The sequence below is a fragment of the Megascapheus bottae genome, chromosome 25 (genome assembly GCF_031878675.1).
Source record: "Megascapheus bottae isolate mThoBot1 chromosome 25, mThoBot2.hap1, whole genome shotgun sequence".
Taxonomy (NCBI): Eukaryota; Metazoa; Chordata; class Mammalia; order Rodentia; family Geomyidae; genus Megascapheus; species Megascapheus bottae.
Genome location: NC_143533.1, coordinates 25657933 through 25679552, shown reverse-complemented (window position 1 = coordinate 25679552; position 21620 = coordinate 25657933). Strand labels below are relative to the sequence as shown.

General features: G+C 47.1%; 1 protein-coding gene and 1 long non-coding RNA gene across 3 annotated transcripts in view; one reads left to right on the top strand and one right to left on the bottom strand.

The window, feature by feature from the left end:
- Window positions 1-15802, top strand: part of Fmn1 (formin 1) — a 138616-nt gene extending 122814 nt beyond the window's left edge. The window contains exons 15-18 of the mRNA XM_090357796.1: window positions 342-393; window positions 4681-4830; window positions 14372-14456; window positions 15603-15802. Coding sequence (XP_090213922.1) covers window positions 342-393; window positions 4681-4830; window positions 14372-14456; window positions 15603-15647 — 332 coding nt within the window. The 3' untranslated portion in view covers window positions 15648-15802. The remainder of the gene's footprint in view (window positions 1-341; window positions 394-4680; window positions 4831-14371; window positions 14457-15602) is intronic.
- Window positions 12880-13801, bottom strand: LOC150046684 (uncharacterized). 2 transcript variants are annotated; one of them, XR_016532639.1, is made up of 3 exons: window positions 13720-13801; window positions 13564-13630; window positions 12880-13022 (listed from the first exon to the last, which is right to left on the bottom strand). It is a non-coding gene; the product is annotated as an uncharacterized LOC150046684 (long non-coding RNA). The 2 variants fall into 2 exon arrangements; XR_016532638.1 differs by having other exon boundaries at window positions 12880-13003.
- Window positions 15803-21620: the final 5818 nt, after the last annotated feature.

The following is a 21620-nucleotide window of genomic DNA, read 5'->3' as shown; positions in this document are numbered from 1 at the left end:
TCAATGCTTTTAAAAACATCAGTCTGAGGAAGACGTCCAGAGGCTCCTCAGTCTTCCTAGAGAGTTGTGAGTGTCAGGCAGTGCGTAGAAGGATGTCTGGGATTCCCCCTTAGAGGTGTCCCAGAAGAGACAAGCTCGTGTGGCCACCATTGGTAACAAAGCAGTATGGCAAATGGGGTAAATTGGGTCCTATCTCCAAAGCACAGGATAGGGCAGGACCTTGCAAACCCATGAATCTGACCCCTGACATCTTGTAACAAGGAATGAAGGTCATCAGAGTTACAAAATAACACAAGAGATATGTAAGGAAATAGTTTCAAGTGTAACTTTTTCTTTTACAGCCAAGAAAGAGCATAAAATGGAAGAAGCTCACTTGGAGAAAGCACAGAAAAGGTAAGCAGCTTGGACTGATCTCAGTTCTTTCTTTGGCTACTTATATAGTGGTAGTAGTATTTGTTAGTATTAATTATTTAGTATTTGTTAGTGTTATCAGTATTATTATTGCTTGGAAACCACCCATCTCCAGCACTTTTTTCTCTTCTCCAACCCGAAACTCTGTGCTCATTCAGCACTAACTCCTCACCCCTTCTGCCCAAGCTCCTGGTAGCACCTACTCCGCATCCTGTCTCTGTGACGCTGAATGCTCGGGTACCTGGCGTACAGGGTGAGTCAGGCTGTAGTTGCTGTTTTGTGTGTGGCTCGGCTCACCCCACTTTCATGACCTGTGGGCAGCCGTTCTTTGGGCCCTTTCCTGAAGACCATGAGGCCATGCGCAGCGCCGTTCATTTAGGCAGTGAGGTGTTTTCCCCAGGAAGCAGGGAACCGGCTGACCCGAGCTCTGCCCACTTCTCCACTCCCAAACCACACCATGAAAATGAGGGGCGGGCCAATCTTTGCAAATGGCTGGGAGCCTTACAGTGTCCTTCCTCAGATTCTCGAAGGTAGACAAGGGTCAGGTGGGGAAAGAGACTGAACTCTGCATGAAATAAATACCCCAGAAGTCTCCCTTGTGCCTCTTCTAGCTGTCTTTGGCTCCTCCCTCCCTCAGTAGCCAAGGTGGAAGCCTCCACCTCACCCCCAGACCCAGCAATCTCCAGTCCTGCCGGGGCCTGCCGGGTTTTCCTTGGTTGCTGGTAAACCAGGCTGCTCAGCTTGGTCAGTCCTCCCTTGAAGAAGGGTGAGCAGGAACTTACAGAGGCATTCTCTTAGCAAGGGCCAGCGATACAGGTATATTTTGCCACTTCTAAAAGGACTAAATTAAATAAGTGGCGGGGGTGGGAAAGTGAGCATTATAAATAAATGAGAAGACGTTCCCAGTTGTGAATTTCAGGGCAAATGAGTGGACAAAAATGATCCATTTCCCTCCTGCCTAGCGTTGTGAAGACCCCGAGACAGTAGTGTCTAGCTCGCTTGACAGGTGCTAACATCTTTCCTGCCTCCCTGGAAATGCCAACAAAATGAAAATGCTGGTGAAAGCAAGATTAAGGGAGTCTCACAGTCTCTAAGTATAGAGACCTCATGTCCTTGGTGTCATCTTGCTGTGATCATCTTTAAAAATGGCCTTCATTTAGAATTCTGTGCTGATCTCTCGGCCCTGTCTCTGTGTGAGGCTTTCTCCCCTGGCGACTACAGCAGTGTCCATGTCACAGAGATATTTAGCCCACGGTGACCATCAGCAAGGGAGCATGCAATCCTCCAGACAGATGCAGCTTCCAGGGAAAATGTCGCATGTCTAATCCTGTTTCAAAACTTTTGCAGAAGGAAAGGGGCCACCTTCGAGAGGCCAAGGCTGCAGTGCATTAGCCGTGCTAAGAGGAGTCATACATTCTGGTTGTCAGCGTTTTCCGTGGCTTTGTGGTGAAGGTAGCTTAGCTTTTATGTCATACATAAAATACGTTAGACCCCATCTTCAATGTAGAAACCACAGTTGTTTGTTATACTCTTTCAGGAGGCTGTGGTCAGTGTCGTAAGATTCATGTGAGACTTAGTAAATTCTTATGTGTTCTTCTCAAGAGAAACAGTTTACTCTGAGGATAAGGGATATTTGCTTTCTCCTAGGCAGTTTTTAAGGCACACATGTAAAGCAGTGAGTGGGTGCTTTCTTCCCTGGCATCTCCACACCAAAGCGGAAGCTTTTACTGTGCTAGGGCTCTTGGATGTCATCTTCCCCGGTACATAATGTTTAGCTGAATTGGGACACAGATGATACCAAGAACTGTAGCTGAGAGAAAAGGAGCCAGGGGCTAGTGTAGAATAAGGTGTATAGGATTAGAAATCGATCTTTGTAAAGGTAAATGCCATTTTAGAGTAATCTAACAATTAGAAATCTGGAAAGGTTTGATTGACCGTTGTTTCCTGTCCTTTGCCAAAATTTCTCCTGGTGGGTTCTTACTGGTATTCTTCCCCCATTTATCAGTAGATTTCATATGGTTTTTGGTGATTCCTCTTCTGTAAATCAAAGCTGAATTTGGAATGAGGAGAGTTTTGTCTGGGGAGGGCAGTAGTTTAGACCTTATGGGATAGCCCTGGGTTCAGAGCCTTTGCTTTAACATGGGGGAAATGCTGAAGTCAGATTGGGACACATCCCTACAGTGGCCAGGCTGTGCTCGGGGATTCCATTTGGGTCTAAACAAGCTAACTTGCTTTATGAGTTTCCAAAATACTCAGGGGGAGAATTCTGAAATGCGGTGTTTTTTCTAGTTTCCATCCCCTTAGAAGTATGTAAGCAAGCTGGCCTTACAAAGCCCAGCAAAAGCCAACAAGGATAGAGCTGATTGGTGATCAGTGTTTCTGAAACGGCACTAGTGTCTCCGTTTGATAGTCTGGATTCCATAACCCAGTGGAGGTGGTGAGGGACTGTGAGAGCCCAGGTGATGACATTACTGTGTCTTATCACTGTAGCCCGCTGTGAAGCACAAACAAAACTTCTAAATGACCCTTTCCTTCCCTACTGATGCACAAACGAATCTGTAACTGTAAAAGGTAAACATAGGAAAGATGATGGTGTGCCCTTCTGGGTACTGCTTGCTGAGTGTAACACAGAGGGCTGAGAAGAATGTCAGAATGAGAGGAACGAATGCTTGCGCTTAATTCCCAAGAGGAAGCAAGCATGAGGAGGAAGGGCAGTAAGACGGGGCCATGGGTGTCAGAGGACCTGACTTCCAAGCCTTACTACCACTGCAGGAGGCCTTGGTTTTCTCATCTGTAAATTGAGACTATTGAAAAGGTCATCCTGCCAATCCTTCCAGTTCTAAAGTCCTGTGCCTTTGTAGGGAAGCCTGGCCTGTTTGTCCAGCTCAGGTGATGCTCTCCTCATGTCTCCCAGGGCTATCATCAGTACAGGTTCCATTGTGAATGAACTAGAGATGCACACTGTGAATGCTCCTTTGGCTCGGTTCGTATTTTGACTCATAGAATTAGATACTATGTCTGGGCCAAGAATAGACTTCGTTATTTCAGTTATTGTTGTGGGTCTAAAATATGCATGTCTGGAATTATCACAGAGCCCCTGAATAGATGTCGAAGCAGTTGCCTTTCTCCATTTACACACTTCTAGTCTTTTCTTAATAACTATGGGCCAGCAGTTTTAATTTGCATTAAAAACAGATTTGGTATTTACAGAAGCACAAAAAAGTTTATAGGGTCAGTGCTGTAGCTGGAGCTTGGCTCTCACCTAATCGTAGCCATGGAATCAATTAACAGTTCATCTGTGAAATGTGATAAAATCTTATGAGATACATATTGCCCAATAACTGAGAAGGAGATGAAAGTATACTTCATAATAGTTACAGGGCTTCAGAGTTTTACAGTCGCCATTGAATAGAGTTCCTTAAGAAACTCAGTATTCAGGATGGCCACACCAAAAAGTAAATAAATAAATAGCAAAAATCTGTGTCTGAACAAATGATAACGCACTGAGTAATAAACACCGCCAGCAATTCCTGGCTTGGTTAGTTCCCCGCACCCTGGAAAAGGGACCATTTAACTGTTCTTGCTCATGGCAAATGAGCCCGGGTGGAGGGGGAAGGATTTGAGTTCAGAGCCATAAATTGCTTGGAAGCCAGTGCCCCCCAGGAGGGCTGCTTGGGGGGCCCAGATAGTCTGGTGTTCAGTGAGCTCTCATGGGGTAGCTTGTAGGGATATCTGGGAATGCATGTTGGGAAATCTGAGTTCTTTTCCAACCAAGCTGGAAATCACTTGTTGCAGATCAGAGATAGTTTGTCACCCAAGCCTCGCTTAGGCTCCATGCTCACCTTGCATCGTATCAGGTTTTAGGATGTAGTTGTCTTCGAGAGCATGTAGTCTAAGTCACATGAGAAATTGAGAGTCAGAGGTGCTAAATGATGCCCCCAAGAGCCAGCGTGTGCCAGGGCACAGATAGAACCTAGTCTTCCTCATTCAGCACTGTTCCCACTGGGTTGTCCAGCTGCAGGGTGCATGCCTCGGGTCGTACGTCCTCACCCTCCGCAGGCGAGAGCAGATCCACCACGTGGACTTGAGATGCAGTGTAATCTACACACCCTGGCATAGTGCACGCTGTTTCCATGCAGATCGGTCAGTTTGGACTTGACTAGGTTTCCTTAGGCACGGTCACCACCACACCCTCTGCCCACTCCCCACTCCCACTGGCCCTCATGCTGACAGCTCTCCCCTTCGCCATCTTTCCCCTGCTGGTTGCAGTTTTGAAACAACAGTGGGATATTTTGAGATGAAGCCAAAGGCCGGAGAGAAGGAGATTACACCCAGCTACGTGTTTTCCGTGTGGTACGAGTTCTGCAGTGACTTCAAGACGATCTGGAAACGGGAGAGTAAAAACATATCTAAAGAAAGGTAAGGGGCCGCAGTGTGTGTACTCCACAAGTCAGTGTTTTCTTTGGGATCAAGTAGATGTCCAGGAAGGATTATTGCCTGGGGAAATGGGGGGGGGAGGGGACTGGCTGTCCGCACAGGCAGATGGATGCACTGTCAGGATCTGATAAGCTGCACTTTCTTAACCCCTTCCAATTACTAGCTAGTCAATGAAAGGGGACTTGGGCTAATTTGCAACAGATTGCTTCTCTGTGTGTTTTCATGTTGGCCTGCACTAAATGAGGCAGCTTCACGGTTGCAGACAGTATAGTCAAATAAAAGTGAACACTTTCCCATTAATATACTGCACTTGCATCAAAGGCAGCTCTGCCAGGCGGAGGCTGCACTTCACACAGGGCTGAGGCCACGCTTGGATTTACAGCATCACTTCTGACTCCCCGCATCCTGCTGGGGACATCAAACCGCCTGCCGCTCGCACTCGCCTGCTTGTTGCCTCTCGATTTTATTAGGAGGCAGTTGATGGGAGCAGAGGGAGAAAACCAGCTCTGAATATAGGCCCTCTGTACATGTGTGTGTGTGTGTGTGCGCCTGCGTGTGCACATGCATGTATGCTTGTATGTGCATGTGCATGTGTGAGAATGAACATGAGTGTGTTTTCACCTCCTTAGAGATACTGCCTTTGACCTGGTTTATCAGAGAAGGCATTCCCGCAGGGTCATGATTGGGATTGGGTTGCAGCTACTTGGTAAAGAAGATCCTGGATTTAAACGGCAAACAGGTCTTGCCACTAACTTGGGAACAACTTACGAGGCTGTAGTTCAGAGTGCTGGGGAAAGGCACGGCAGGCTGCAGTGCCTATGACACTGCTCGTTGATGGGGAGGTGACATCTACAGCATTGCTTCCTGGGGCTGGAGGGTGGTATGTGTGGCCTTGCTTCCTAGGTGCCAGGGAGGGGTACCTGCGTCATTGTTTTGCCCATGTAACAATCCCCAGTGCTCCTGTGCCTTGCTGGTGAACACTAACCAGTATCCTTGATCTAGTATCAGGCACAACTCCACCTTTGAGCAGAAGAGACACCCATTCATGTGGGATCTGGGTTTACCGGCAGATGAGCAATTTACTGCATGATGGCATACAAATAGTACTATATTTTCCTTGCCATTTAAGCCAATCTTTGATAAAAGAATAAACTTCTTTGCCTGGGCACAAATCCTGAACCCACACCCCCACCCCAGACCTTCAGTCTGCACCTCCCTGCCTTGGTGCTGGCCCTGGCAGCATCCTCACCCCCGGACAGGCAGCGCCCAGGACTGTGGGAGATGCTTCTAGACAGCCACAACTCAGCTTCCCCCCTCTACACTGCTGCTGATTGGCTGTGTGATCTTGAGTCCCAACACTTAGTGCAGAGAGCCCTGGTGTCCCTTCCGTGAAAACTCAGGTGTGAATCCTCACACCTGAGCCAGGTGAAGTGGTAGCCAGGCGATGCTCTGCTCTAGTCCTTCTCCAAATCACGATGAGCCCATGAACCTGACAGCCTGCCTGGCTCCTTTTGGAGATCATGCTCCACATCCTTGCTCTTGAGCTGAGGAAGGAATGTGTTGCAACTCAGTCCCGACTGTGGCGATAAGATGGCCAGGGGAGCGGCTGGACGTGAGGAGCTGCCTGCAGGGATCTTGCCTCTCTCTCCCGCGTCCTAGAAAATTGAGGGAAGGTACAAATTATTTCCCTGTGTTTACCTCTGTTCAGCATTGTATGTAGTTGTTTCCTCAGAGGCTGCAGGAAATCACATACCTGCCTGAAGAACTTAACCTAGTTCTTGCTCCTCCTTCTATAAGCTTACCTATTCCTACCTATTTTCTGCCTTTTTTTTCCTTTCTTTTTTCTTTTTTTCTCTTTTGGCTGTGTAATTGCTCTTAGCTATGAGACCCTTACTTACAAAGGATTTCAGCACTTAGGAGATCTCAGCCCTGTGCCCACATGTGCCCACACATACACACAAACCACCACTACCACCCACAAAATGAGCCGTGAATCTGTAAAAGGTGAAGAAGGCCCCAGGGGGCTGTGACTCCTGGAATAAAGAGTCTGAGCAAATAGTTCACCCTGGGCCAAAGCAAACCTTAAGAGGGCCACTTAAAAAACTCATAATGGTTAAGTAATGAGGGAATAAGGAGTTTGGTGGAGTTTATGTGAAATGCAAATAAGAAATTTCATTATGCACATAGCTACAATTTACACCATGGCAGGCTGGGAGGGGAGAAATGGTCATTTACTTTGGTTTTTTAATCTAGCTAAATACCAACAGGACTTTTAAGTACATTCATTGCCGCAATTATAGCTAATTAGGCAGCTTGATTGGCCTCCACAACAAAGGGTTCCAGGCCATTGGGGGTTATCTCCCAGGGAGTTCCTCAGAGGTCCCTCTTACTCAGGCTGCTTTAGGGTCAAGAGCCGGAGGCTCAGCGAGGCTGTACTTATAGAAAGAATCCATTTATTCACATTAAAAGTCGTTCCTAGAAAATTTCCATAAGCTAACATTTGTATTTACTGAATTTTGCTTTACCACTGACATATACACACAATAGCTTTTAAGATAATAACTTTTCCAGTAAGTACTTAAATGGTCTTAACTGTATATTACTAACTGATAAGTACCCTCATATGTTTAAAAAAAAAATAGACACAAAACCTCCTTATTTCCCAAGCAGTACAGTGAAAGATTACTACTGCACAATTTTTGAAAATGACACAAGTTAGGGGAAAGTGGCATTAAAGACACAGAGTATCCTGAGTTTAGAGAAGAAAATGATCCAAGGAAATGGGAGGACTTTGGGAAGATGATTAGCCATAAAAAAAAGCCACCCTCCACAGCATGTGGTTGAGGAGACCCACGTGTTAGTGGGAAAATATTGGAGACCAGTGGCTCCCTAGCCAGATAGAGCTCCAGACACACCTGGAAAGCACAGCAGACATGCAGAACTAAGGAGTGAAACCTAGAAAGCTGTGGTGTTAGGACACCCACCCCTCCAGATCAAAAACACGCTTTTCATCCCGTTACTTCTAGATATGCCTGTACGGTTGTTCTAGTGGGCTTAGGTGGTCTCAATATCTCTCACAGTCCCAATTACATGCAAATTTAGAGAGGAAATTACGGTGATGAGGCAGATGAATTTGACTCCTTAGAAAAGGAAAGGGAAAGAATGATCGAGGAAGTCACACTACAGAAGTGTGGGCCTTGGAGACACACCAAACACACACCACACACACTGGAGAAGAATCAGGGCTGCAGCGCCGGAGCTTGGCCTGAGCCAGAGTCCTTCCTGCAGTACCTGATCCGACCTGGTTTCTAGTGGATGCCCACATTCTCATAATATATATTTACAGCACTTGTATTAAGTGCATTCATTTAATAATATCTGTTACTATACAGAATTAACACACACTTCCAGAATACTCTTGAGGTCTCAGGTGACATTCACTCTGAAGTTATAATCCAGAAGAATTTAAGCTAGGGGTTAGAGACCCCTATTTTCCTCCAATCTCTTTGAATTCCTTTCTCCAGAATTCTGGGAGCTTTGTTGTGTTGTTCTTTGTGTACTTAGTGATTTGATTTTCATTTAGTTAGTAATACTGTACATACTGTGTTCCTTAAATAAGTTGAAACTCCTTGAAGATCAGTACAATGTCTGTTCCACTTTATCGACATTGCCTTTTATTTCCTTACACACAGTAGATACTCAAATTGATTGCTTACTAAACAAACAAACTATCCTGGTGTCTACTTTGGCCATGTCAAAACCAAGATTTGCAATCTGCTACTGACAGTCGAGACATTTATTTAAAGGTAGTGGTAGAATTCATCTAGGTCCACTATGGGTCACTTTTACCAAGAATTGACCATCTTAATTATTTTGTTAAAGGGAATGCACATGCCTGTTCTTGATGGTAATGCTTTAAATTTGTTTTTTAAAAAAGAATAACAAAAAAAGGGAAGTGAAACTCTGAGTGCAATGCCCTGCCAAGCCTCTGAGCCTCCTTGGAGCCAAAATCAAGACCTTAGAGAGCATCTGTCCACACTCCATTTCTCAGCTTGGCAGAGAGCAGTGGAAACCCAAAGTAAGTCTCCTTCATTCAGCCAGAGTATTTTTAAGTTGCTTATCTGTGGGGCTCCTGACAGCTCCCGCCTTGGGCAGGGTACAGTAGGGGCTGTCCGAGTAGTACGATCTGAGGGGCGCCAGGCCGGCTCCCAGCTCCAGACGATCTCCTCACCCTTTTTGTTTTAGTCACTGTGCAAACAGGCTCTGATCAGCTCTAGGCTTTGGTGAGACTCAGTAAGTGGCACAGGTTCCAAAATCAAAAAATGGAGAGTTGGTGGCTGCAAGTACATACAGGTCTTCAGTATCAAAATTGGAATCGTCTCCAAGAGACGATTTCCACTTCCCCTGCAGATGTGCAGCACAGCGCTGCCTTCATTTTCAGGGGCTTCCCAGAAGCCTCTCCCCACCGGGAGAGGCGGAGCTGGTGCCTTTCACTCTGCACCTTCCTCTCCAGGCCGCCGCTCCCAGCCTTGTGTCTACCAAGTGCAGAGTGATTGGCTTTAACTGATCCTACATTCCAGCGCAAGTCTGGCCCCTCTCTACTCACACCTCCCTGTGGCCTGGAGGAGAAGCTCTGCAAAGGGAAATAGCCTTTGTTCCGCAATTAATCACCACAAGGCAAAGCTTGGGGTGCTACAAGTGATACCACAAAAACTACCAAGTGGTTGAATTGTGTCGCTGCGGAAATTTGGTCTCCAACAGGACTTCATTTGGGGAAGAATAGGTTAGGAATGGGGTAAGAAAAGCTGTCAGATTTATGAAGTAGACATGACATGATAGGCTAATTTATCATGGAATAACTTCTTGAGGACAGGTATTGATGTATAATGAGCTAAGTCTTCAAGCCTGAGGACTCTGACCATGGTTGAGAGTGAGAACAGTGTGAGGGCTATGAGAGTGAGGGTGAGAGAAAAGGACGGCTGGAGTCCAGGGAGAGGCTTGGAGGAGGAGCGTGTGTCTAAATATGAGGTCCAGTTGGCCTGCCCAACAGAAGTGGATTTTGAGTTACTCAGTGGCTCTCTTTGCTGGGTCTTCCTTTTCTACCCTGGAGAGCATTTCACATAGACTAGTGGTGGACATTTTCGACAGCTGCTGAAGTCAAGGAGGCATTTCCCTTTCTGTGTGTTTTCCTTTGCGCCTCCTCTCGAGCTCAGTCTTCGTGTGGGTGAAGAAATAACTTTCAGGAATGCTGAATACCTTCAGGAAACCTCAGCACCCGTGGCCGGCCCTTCCTTAGGACCCGGGGGGACAATCAGTGACGGGAGCTGGATGCTTAGTATTTGATGCTTTTCTCCTGAGGATAGATGCAAGATGTATAGAGCTTCATGTTCACTAAACATTTAAACTATTTCGCGTATGAAGGGGAGTTATGGATGTGATCATTCACCAGCCACATAGATATCTGCTGAGACCTGAAGTGTGCCAGGAGATGCAGACATGGCGAGGACCCCAGGGACACATTCTGGTCATTGTCCTCAAGTGGGTGGGTCTGTGGGCTGAGAGAAATAAGATACTTGGCCAGTTCTAAGATGAAAAGCCTTAAGTGCCTTAAGTTGAGGCACAAAGTGCTTTTTCACATGAAAAAAAGAGCAATTACTCCTGTCTAAGAGAGATGACGGAAGCTTTCATGACTGGGGGCACTTAAGCTGGGAATAGGAGAACTGGGAGAATCTGAACACATGGAAATGAGCAAGACCACCATTGAAAGTACAGCACAAGCAAGATCACGAGGTGAGGACAGCCACGGACAGGCAGTGGGACCGGCAAATTGGTCAGGGCTGGAATGTGGAACACAGGGGATGGTAAAAACAATGGATATGTGTGATAAGTCGCCATGTATCTTATTTCTTGAATTTTTACAGTGACTGTAATGTAGATGCAGTATTATTCCCAGTTTTAGTAGATAAAGAAATTCGGGGTGGGGGAGGGGCAGAAGGTTGACCTATCCAAGGGCATTCCTCTGATTATAAGCATAATAGTCCTATGAAAACAGGTCTGGTTCTAAAATGGTAAGAAAAACCAACTGAATTTAGAACAGGATGTTTGATTGCTAAACTAAAGAATTTGAACCATAGACTGTAGGTACCCCATGGCTTGGTAAACTGTAGCCTCTGGGTTAAATCTGGCCCACAGCCAGGGTTTATAAATGAGGTAGTTTTAGAGCACGGCATTGCTTGGTCATCTGTGGGCTCTTTTGTGGCTGCTTTCATACCACACAGCAGGGCTGAGCAATTGCATCAGAGAGCATCCAGCCCACAGCACCTACAGTACTCACTCTCTGGCCCTGTATGAAGCCTTGCTGAGCCCTGCTGTGGCTGACCGAGAGCCATCACACATGCTGGAGAAGGGGAGCAGGATCTTAGAGGTTTGCATGCCTCGTTGAGGCCATCTGGTCCAGGGGATGGAAGGGAGAGAGCTGACTGGGATGTGCAGTTACCCGGGCTCTTGTCCCTTTAGCCCAGGGGCCATCACAGCCACAGCACTGCCACTGTGCCCGAGAATAAATGGATGTACAGAGATTGGCCTGTTCCACCTCAGCTGGTTGTCACTGCAGCCTTTTGTCAGGCCTCTGGAAAGCCTAGAAAATATAGGAGGTAGACACACCTTTGACAGTTTTATTTTGTTTGATTGAGAAGTCAGTGTCATGTTTATTCCATGTTTCAGCTTTTGGCCATGAGTCTTAGAACCTGTATTTAGATGTTGTCTTTGGTCAGTTGAATTTCAGGACAGTAGCATCAGTGGGTTTGGTTTGGCTTTGGAACGAACCTAAATGTTGTTACTACAGACTAGAATTTAGGCAATCACTCTATATGTTTAGTTTGTAGCCAGTCATGCATTCCTTTTTGAAAAAGTGGGAAAGGCCGCTGAGTGCTTGTGGCTCCTGCCTGTTGTAACCCTAGCTTCTGAGGAGGCTGAGCTCTAAGGATGGCAGTTTGAAGTCAGCCAGGGCAAGAGAGTCCATGAGGCCCTTATCACCACTGAACCAGAAAAGTCGGAAGTACCGTCGTGGCTTGAGTGGTATAGCACTAGACTTGAGCAAAACGGAGTCTAGGGACAGCGCCCAAGCCCAGAGTTCAAGCCCTAGCCAAAAAAAGAAACACAAACTTGCTATGTCGTCCAGGCTGGCCTCGAACTCAGGGGCTCAAGCACCCTCCCACCTCAGCCTCCCTCGGAGCAGAGACTACAGGCACCACATTCAACGTGTGTCCTCCTAAGAGTTCCTTTATCCACCACTGAGTACTGGCATACGACGGGCGTCACCCCCAGGTCAGTCACTTCATTCTTGCCTTGACTCATGAGGTTGATACTGTGGGCCTGTTGAGAGGAAGGAACTGAAATTTAGAAAATGGAGCACAGTACCCTATATGTTCTCGTAACTGGTGGATCCGGGGTCAGAATCACGCCCAGTGGTGTTACTGAGCTGCACCTTCTCCTTCCTTGTGCATGAGTACCTTGGGAATGGAGATGTGACTTCTGAATGATGGTGTTTGGAGGACAGCAAGGCACAGTCTCTGAGGTCAGACTTAACAAATGAAGTTCGTGTCCATGTCCACTCCTAGCCAGAAGAAGGGATTGTGGGGAAACAGGGCCATGGACGCCCTTCCCCTACCACCCCCATCCTCACCCCCACCCCGACTCCATCCCCCACCACCCAGGGGGATAGGGTACATGTCATGGTCATATGCAAGATGAGACCCAAAGGGCTTGTTAAAGAAAGCAGCCCCCAAATGAGCGCCCTGGATGGGAAGGCAGTGCTGCCTGTGCTGGCATTGCCAAGTCACTGACATCTAGCTGGAGAGAAGCTAGAAAGCCAAGGCTTCCTTTGCGCCTGCCTCATCTCCGCTGGAAAACCACCTCCCGCCGGCGCCTGTGCTCTCTGCCCTGTGTGGCTTTCTTGTTTGGGTACAGTACTGCCGTGACCGTGATATGGTACGGACACTAGACCTACAGCAGCATGCAGACAGACCTGGTCTCAGGGCAGCTTGACAAACAAATGTGTCTCTTCTTGAGTTACAGAAAACAGTCATCATCTTTGTCCCCTTTGTATTTATTTTCTGCTGCTCCAGTGGCACATCGGATGCCTTGTAACCAGCTTCTGCATATGGACAGGACAACTAGATTACAGGGGGAGGGGGGAGGGGGGAGGGAGAGGAAGGGGAGAGAGAGGAGAGTCAGAGTCCAAGTCCCAACGTGACCGTGAGCAGGCAGGTGCTCAGCAGGCACCGGCCCGAGTGCCCTGGAGGGAACAGGGCTGTGTGCACACACCTTCCTCCCTCCTCTCAGCAGGAGCCGCGCCATGGTCCACAACACAGCCTGCCACAGGCCCGGAGTCTGGCCCAGTGGTAGAGTGCTTGCCTAGCATGCATGAAGACCCAGGTTCGATTCCTCAGTACCACATACATAGAAAAAAGCCAGAAGTGGTGTTTGTGGCTCAAGTGGTAGAGCTCTAGCCTTGAGAAAGTGCAAGGACAGTGCTCAGGCCCTGAGCTCAAGGCCCAGGACTGGCAAAAAAAACCCAGCCTGCCAGGGGACCTCTTAGGGAACCTCTCAGCCAATGGAGAAATTCTAGTTTTGGACCTTCACATTTAATACAACCATTCCTGTATAGTTACATGTAGTATAACAATACTTCGGTCAACAGTAAACCACACGCACATTAAAAATCCCGTAAGATGATGGTAGAGCTTGGTGTCGGGGTTTTTAGTCCTCGGTCCCTCCCGACCTGCAAGAGGGAGAGGGAGAACACGCCCTGACCACAACAAGCTGAGAAAGGAGAGGGCCAACTGACTGCCCGCCCCCACCCTCCCTCACCAGAGGACAGTCAGCTATTGAGGAAGTCCATGCAGCTAACGTAGGATGCAGGAGCCTATCAGCACGAAGGTGGGCAGGGCGGGGAGGTGCTCTCACTGAGGAAGTCCATTCAGCTAACATAAGAATCATGTGCTGGCCGAGAGGGCAGAAGGGTTTGGGGCCTATCCCAGAGGTGGCCTTACTTTACATCACAAACCACAGCCACGCCTTCCAACCAGGCGGCAGGCACCATCTCAGCCAGGTGCGGTCCCAGGACCAGGGAATGGGCGCTGGGCCATGAGTTAGGCCTCCTTTTACAGCACAGGTTTCCATTTCCCTGACGTGACGTGCTCCACAGCTTGGTTGGAAATTGTTGTTGCCTGATATTCTTATTAGGTCTTCCCTGTGCTGTTATGTGTTGAGGTGCACAAGTAAGTACCATTGCCTGCAGGGTTGGAGTCCTCCCATGCTTCTTGGGGCGACGTGCGAGGCATCCACACCCCATGCTTCCCACAGCGTCAGCTCTACCTGACCAAACACAGACTGTGGACCCACGGCTCTTACTATGCTTAATGCAGCAATGCTTGGGTTTCTGCTCATCCTCACTTTCTCCTTTTTCTTCTTCCCCTTCCCACCTTTCCACTCTCCCTGCCCCCTCCTTGTTTCTGTTTAGATTGAAAATGGCACAGGCATCAGTCAGCAAGCTGACATCGGAGAAGAAAGTGGAAACAAAGAAGATCAACCCCACTGCTAGTCTGGTGAGCTGCATCTTCCAACATAACCTCCAGATTTCTCGTTGTAACTGAGGCGCCGAACAAAGTACAGCGAGTTTAAAGGGGAAAAAAGCAGTAGCCAGGTTCCCACATTACATCCCACAATAGTGCATAGTTTAGAAAATGCGGGGTGAAGGAGAAAAATGCAGTTTCACATGTTTCTCCTCAAGTTCAACAAAGCTAATTCCTGATGAACCAAGGTCGTCCCCTCTACTCCACATCCTTCACGTTCTACCCACAACTTGACCCCCTCGCCTCTAAGACACTTAAATATGTTCATCCCCCATTCACCATTTCACCACTGGAGAATGGAACAGGATACCCTGCTTTGTGGGTTGGCAGAGTGGAGTCCAGACGGTGTACCCTGTCCTGTGTCACCTAGCACATGTTAGCAAAAGCCAAGACCAGGCGCCAGGTCTGACAGGTCATCCTGGTTCCACACACCAGCAGTCTGCTCTGAGTCTGGGAGAACATGGCTCTCCAGGGTCTCGTGTTCAGCACAGATCATGACTCTCCATGTGCTACAGACATAGAAAGAAGCACCAAATGGCCCAGAACCCATGATTGTCAGAGAAGACACTGCTTGGGTTCAGATCCCAGCCTCACCCTTAGTACTTTTAAAACCTTAGTAAAATTGTTTTGCTTTTCTCTTCCTTCAGTGAGAATAAGATAATATTTCTTTTGATGTTATTTTGAGGAAAATGGGGCAGGGGAGAGTATGTAAGTGCCTGGGACATAACAGGAGCTCAGTTAAAAGTAGCTATTTTTCTTATTACTATGAATTCTAGAATCTTTAATCTACAGTAGAGAACAGTACTAAGCAGTAAGTAGGGGCATCATTCTCCCTACTTCAGTTATTAAGGAAGGCAGTTGGTAGATTGACTGGTGGTTCACTTTCTATGTGTTTTGGGGAATCAGAGTGAAAGGTTAGTAGGAACAGGTAACAAAGTTTAGGAAAAGGGGCACCGAGACAGTCTTACTGCTGGGGTATTTGGTGCCATTCAACTTGGTGCACTAGGAAGAATCTGAAAAAAGTTGTCAAAATTTGAGACAGACAAAAATATTTAATTATATATATATTAATATCATTGATATTAAATGATAAATCTACCTCTCTGCATTGAACAACAGAAAGAAAGACTGCGTCAGAAGGAAGCTAGCGTGACCACCAACTGAGATGGCGACCCAGGGAAAGGAGGGAGGAGGTGAAGCATTCTGTGTGCTTCCTCACGTGCCATGCTGGAGGTCTCAGAAGACTGGGTGACAAATGGTTGTTTTGCTCACCTCTTCCTCAAGTCCTCTGCCTGTGCCTTCTGTGAGAAGCTCTTATTAAGCTAGGAAACAACATAAAGCTACTTCAGAAACACTACAAGAGTATTGGATTATTGTTTCTCTTAGAAGTCCAAAGTCTGTTCTGTTACTGAACCAGAGGAAATAGCAAGATTTTCCTAAATGTATACGAGAGATTTCTAGCCCAAGCTGGCTGTGCCACAGCCGAGATGCATCGCCTGTGAGAGCTGAAGCCTTGGTCCTCGCATGTGCTCCCTCCTATCCCGTGGGCAAGATCCTGCCGTCCCACCCACCCAGCAGAGCAGACTGTTCTCAAAGAGGCATAGGACTCTTTATATCCCAGTGTAAGGAAACTACGTTGCTGCTGCTGTTCATGATGCAAAAGAGAGAAAATGAAGTTGTGCATGGGAATTATCAGTGAATTATCTCCTTTCTTGAGAATAAGTTGATCCTGGAAGTTGACATTAACCATAAAGCTAGCTCCAGTCTTTCTTTTTTACATCAGTTCCTGTGGCCATCAGAGATTGTACACCTCACCTCTTGGAGAAGCAGGGACAGCCTTGGGGCTCAAGCAGGAGCCCCCACTTGCACTAACAACCCAGTGATAGCATCTTTTGGATTTGATTGCCCTGTGGGCAGCAGTTGAGTTTAAGGTTGGGTTCCATGACGTGTGTTAGACCTCCAGTCACCCCAGGAAAACGTTTCTGGACAGGAGAGCACATGCCTCTCACTGCCTTTTCCATGATCTCTGCTGACAAGCACATTAGGCAGGTTCCTTTAAGGGGCTTGGCTGTCAAAAACTCAAGAGCAGAAAAGTTGTCTACAGCAAAACGAAAATAAATATATTACAGTAATATTCAACCTGGGGAGGGATATCAGAGTCAGTAGCTGTTTCTCACCCTGGCATCCAAGGCCGGGAGAAAACCACATTGGACCTATCTATCCACTGACGTTTCTCCCCTTAAGCCAACACTCTCTAAATCTTACCTCATCAGGAGAGAAGAAGGACACTGAGAAGGAAGTGAGAATAGGAGCAGAGACCATCATGTTTAGGCTTTGATAAGATAGAGGCACAGAAGAGCCTTACACCCACTCAAAGCCTGGCTCCCCTGACCAGGCCGTGCCCCCAGCATCTCTCTAGAGCAGCATCTTTTCTAGCCTTGCCACTTCTCAGCCTCTGCAGGGGCGCGCGTGTACAATTCAACTCCCCACATTCTCAGGAAATGGCAGCACAGGTGGGATCACGTCAAGTAATAAGGACCCCACACCCATGTTCTTCCCAGTGGCTCCAAAGAAAGGAATAAAATCACAAGGGTGGGTTAGAACATGAAGGAATGAGAACAGACCAGTGGAGAGACTAGGAAGGCTGGAGTTGCTTGTGGAACAAGAACCTTTTCCTGTTGCTTTCTTACGTGCTTGCTCTTCATAGCCACTTCCTTATGGGTGGGGGGAGGAATTCATCACCTTAAGGCAAATCCCCCTACCGTTGTTCCATGCTCCATGCCTTCTGTTTTAGCGTCATGGTGCAGAAGAGAAATGCCAATTTCACCCAAGCCACAGATGCCATCCCTGCGTTCCACCAGGTGGGCCTAAGTCTAGATCCTCAGACTTAGTGGACCAGGCTTCACTGCCATCCACTTCCGGCCTCTAAGTTGTCACAGTGATACTGTCCCTGTACCTTGTAGAGACACAACAGTGAGGGGAAACATTAATTTTAGAGTTACACAAAGGCAATTCATTGAATCTAGGAGCACAGCATTCAGATCCTTTCATGAGCAGTAAGCAGGCGGTTGTGGAAGAGCACAGGCATAACAGCTGTTACACTGAAGCATTGTGTATATTCTGCAGTATCAAGTGCTAGATTTCATAGTGCACTGTATGCCTTTTAACTCAAGGACAGACGCGTGCACAGGAAAAAAAAAATAGGAAAAGGCGTGGCCACGCAGAAGAGGACATAATCTTATGACATCAGAGGCCCGGGGCTGTGGCAGCCTAAGGACTGTCTTTTGAGGTCTTAAGTTGAAGTCTGTGTTGCAAGCTGGAAATTATGGAACACGAATTTCTAAAATCTGAGTATAATAAGGGAGCCCCTGGTACTAGTCCACCCTTCAGTGTTCTGCTGAAACGAAAAGGACGACCACAGTTGAAGAACCGAAAGTCAGCCTGGGGGCTCAGCTTCCCTTCCCAGGGAGAGCAGCTGAGGCTGAAACCTGCTGAGCCTCCGTAGGCTCCTCTCTTCACAGGTACCTAGGAAATGTGTTTGCCGAGTGAAAAGCTCCTATCGTGCCCAAGGAGAAAACTGAAGAAACTAGGAATAAGATGCACGGGTGAGGTGTGATAGTCACTGTAAGGTAAAGAGGCCATTGGTACAGTTTTTCCCAAGTACACAATTGGATGTAGCAGATGAGGTGTAAATGTATTTTTAGTAATGAGTTAGTTGGCCTAAGATTGCACATCTCTCTCCAGATTTTACTGTCTCAGCAGTGAGGTTTTTGTTTAAATTTTTGGCTTCTTGAAAGTTCTGTTTCTGTAGCCCCTTTGCTGAGCATCCTCAATAGAGCCCAACAGTGTGTACCAAACCCCCGTGTGACAGAGACTTAGCGAGGCAGAGCCTCCTTCCAGCAGACGGCACCTCTGCACCCTGCGTCAACCTCCTCACCTTCCTTCTCCCTCTTCACACAAAGCGAAGGCAAAACCATGTGTGGCAAGACAAGAAAAGAGGTCCGCAAAACACAGCCTTCTCCCACGTATCCGACCCATAGATCATCTGTCTTGTTCATAAAACAGTTTGCATCTTGTTTAGAAATTTCCAGGAAGAAGGCTCTGTTTGATTTGTTCTATTCTTCTCTGGTCTTGCTACTTAGGAAAAAAAAAAGTCACTTCAGCAGATTCAGTACTCTGAATATCATATGCACGCACGTGCGCGCGCACACACACACAGGCAAGCATGGAACCCGGTGTGGTAGAAGCTGTCACAGGCTCACAAGAACTTCCATGCCTGGTGATGGAAGCAGCACAGTTAGAACTCCCTTCTGTCCGCTTCAGAGCTCAGCCTCAGCCAGCCTCTTTCTAGAAGCTGAGTTTCAAAGATGGTCTTGAGACGTTTCTTTGTGAAAAAGCCACATGGTTTGATGAGTCAAGCAAATACTCCACTACTACACTTCTCCTCCAGCCTCTCAAGAACGGATTATAAGCAGGCCACCTAGAGGGCAGAGAGTTTTCCATTCCCATAATCGGGTAACTGAACGTTTAGGGACCTACAGCTGACTACCGTAGTGAAGACATAAATGAAAGTCATTCGTTGCAGCCCTGTGCCTTCAGAAGGAAACCCACCTCACAGGTAAAACAAGTCTGTGGCCAGATACCAGGATCTGAAAAGAGTGCGTTAAGTGTTAGCCTTTCTAACATGCAAATAATTTGAACATATTGGCATTTCCCAGCTACACAGAGAAACAACTCAGATCCTAATAGCAACAACCTCTATCCTGATAGAGGAAAAGTTGGCATAAAGAAGAGCTCCTTCAGAAGCCCAGCCACGCTTAACTTTCCCCTTTGCAAGCATGAGGGTGCTCTTCCACCCGTAGTGATTGAAGACAGACACGCCGGCTGGGAGAGCACTCAGCGGCCTTTGAGTGCCCCCCAACTGTTGACACCTTGTCAGAGGCACGGAACTTTAGTTTCATTTCCTTCCCCAAGGAGTGGGCCGTCTACCAAATTCTCCCAGATCAACACTTCATTGGGAAGTTGTGAACTTGAGAGATTTTTTTTACATAAACTTGAAGCCAGCTCAGTAGCCTGTTCCAAGATTCTGAACCAATAATGTGGTACAAACACATTATATTGCATTGGGGAAATTTGTGTACTTACTTGAAAATGTGGAGGCACTGAAATGACGGCTAACCCTATCTCTTAGCCCATCAAGAGGTGTCTACCAACAAAAGACTGGAGAAGCAAATCCAGTGTCCTGGCACTGGTCAGCAGACCTCATATGGAACTTCCTGAACTCACCTCACCTCTGTCCAGAGCCCCTCTCCCAACTATCCTGTTGATGGCTTAATTAGTGGTTTACGACACTTTGGGGACTTTCACTTTTTCTGTCTTCCCTTCGCTACCCTGCAGTCTATAGCTCACATGAACTCCAGACTTGGTTACATATTTTATCTCTTAAGAATATATATATATATATATATATATATATATATCTTGATCTGGAGAAGACTGAGTCTGTCTTTATATGAATACAGTAGATAACACCAGTAGACAAATTTATGAATTTCTCTGTCCTCATATGATTTTCTTTTTTTTAGCTTGATAATATATTTTCTACTGTTGTTTTTTTTCTAAAGTATACCTCTTCAAGGCTGATCCAGCTACTTCAGTGGGTTTTACATTGTTTCTATGAAACTTGAAAGCTAACCAAGTGTACCTCCCCTATACTCAGCCTATCAAGTAAGAAATCAAATGCTTCCGTTAATGCTTTCCTTCACGGTTCTCTTCTAGAACTTTGTTCCCCTTACATGAAGCAAACGTATTTTATATTATTCACCTCATTTACCTTCGCAAGTCCATCCTCCCAAAATGAAAAATGAGTCTGTCTGAAGGTGCGTACACGGGGAGGGTCCTGCCCCCTCCCACGACATGGGGGATGCTGGCCAGTCGGCAGGTGAGCCCTGGAAAGGCGTGTGCCGTGTCCACTTCGTCCTAAAGGGACCAAAAAGATATTCAAAATCCTTACATTTTAGGATTTTTTCCCCTTCTTGTCTCCGGATGCAGTTTGATTTCTTCATGTATTTGGCCATTAGGATGTAAAGGAGATGGATGCAACACTGAGATTGTGTTCTGTAAAGTCCTAGGGGGCATCCGTTTTCACTGGAAACAAGTCCAACAGTAGGTAAGGAGAGCCACTAACACCGTCTGCAGGAGTGCTGTGATACAAGGAAGATTTGAGGGTTTATTAAAGAGGTGATGCTTCCAAAATCATTGATTTTGCAGTTCTACAGTTCTCCAAAGAAACAAATAATCTGCCCCTAATATCAGCTTAGTGTGTAATCTTTACTACATGTACTAATGCCAGAGGGTTCTCCTCTAGAGGAAGAGTATTCCCCAAAAGGGAGAACTATTTTAAAGTTAGAAATTGGGTGGTTTTAGAATCTAGAGGAGGCTTGCCATTGATCCATCGTGGTCTTTCCATGAGCTGCATTCTGTGGAAGCACAGCTTGCTGGACTTTGATTTAGGGAATGGTGCTTTGGCCTGCATGCCTGTAGTCTGAGTGAGATCAGTCAGCACACTAACACGAGTCAGATGTGCCGGGAGCACCAGCTGCTCCAAGTCCTGTGTGGTCAGATTTTTCTGAGTGACACCCAGGGCTTTGGATGCAGCTTCCTGAGGGGTAACTTGTCTGTGTACCTCATCCCCCTTGTGACAGAGACACAGGTGATGGGATGAGGGAGAAAAGCTGAAAAGAAAAGCCAGTGCAGTGGGGATGGTTTCTGCTATGTGAGGTTCACAGCCCTTCACTGGAAAGCCAGGGCATTTGTGTCCAGCACCTGGATGTGGCGTGAGGAAAAGGGTCCCAGGGAGACCCAGCTGGTGCCACTCCCGTCCCTGGGGCTGCTTGTCTGTGGGGCTTCCTCATTCTTGGTGCCTGTTCAGAAGTCTCAACGCCATCTCCTTCATTCTGCTTGTCTCCTCCCAGTACATTTCTTTAGCCTCCCCTTCCACAGACCCCATTTCCCCATGTCGCCCCAACTACTCCTACAGGTGTTCTTGTTTAACCTTTCTGCATGGCAGACACAGAATCCCTAGGCCCTTGCCCCACCCTGGAACAGCCTGAGCCCCACTAAACTGAAACGTGCCAG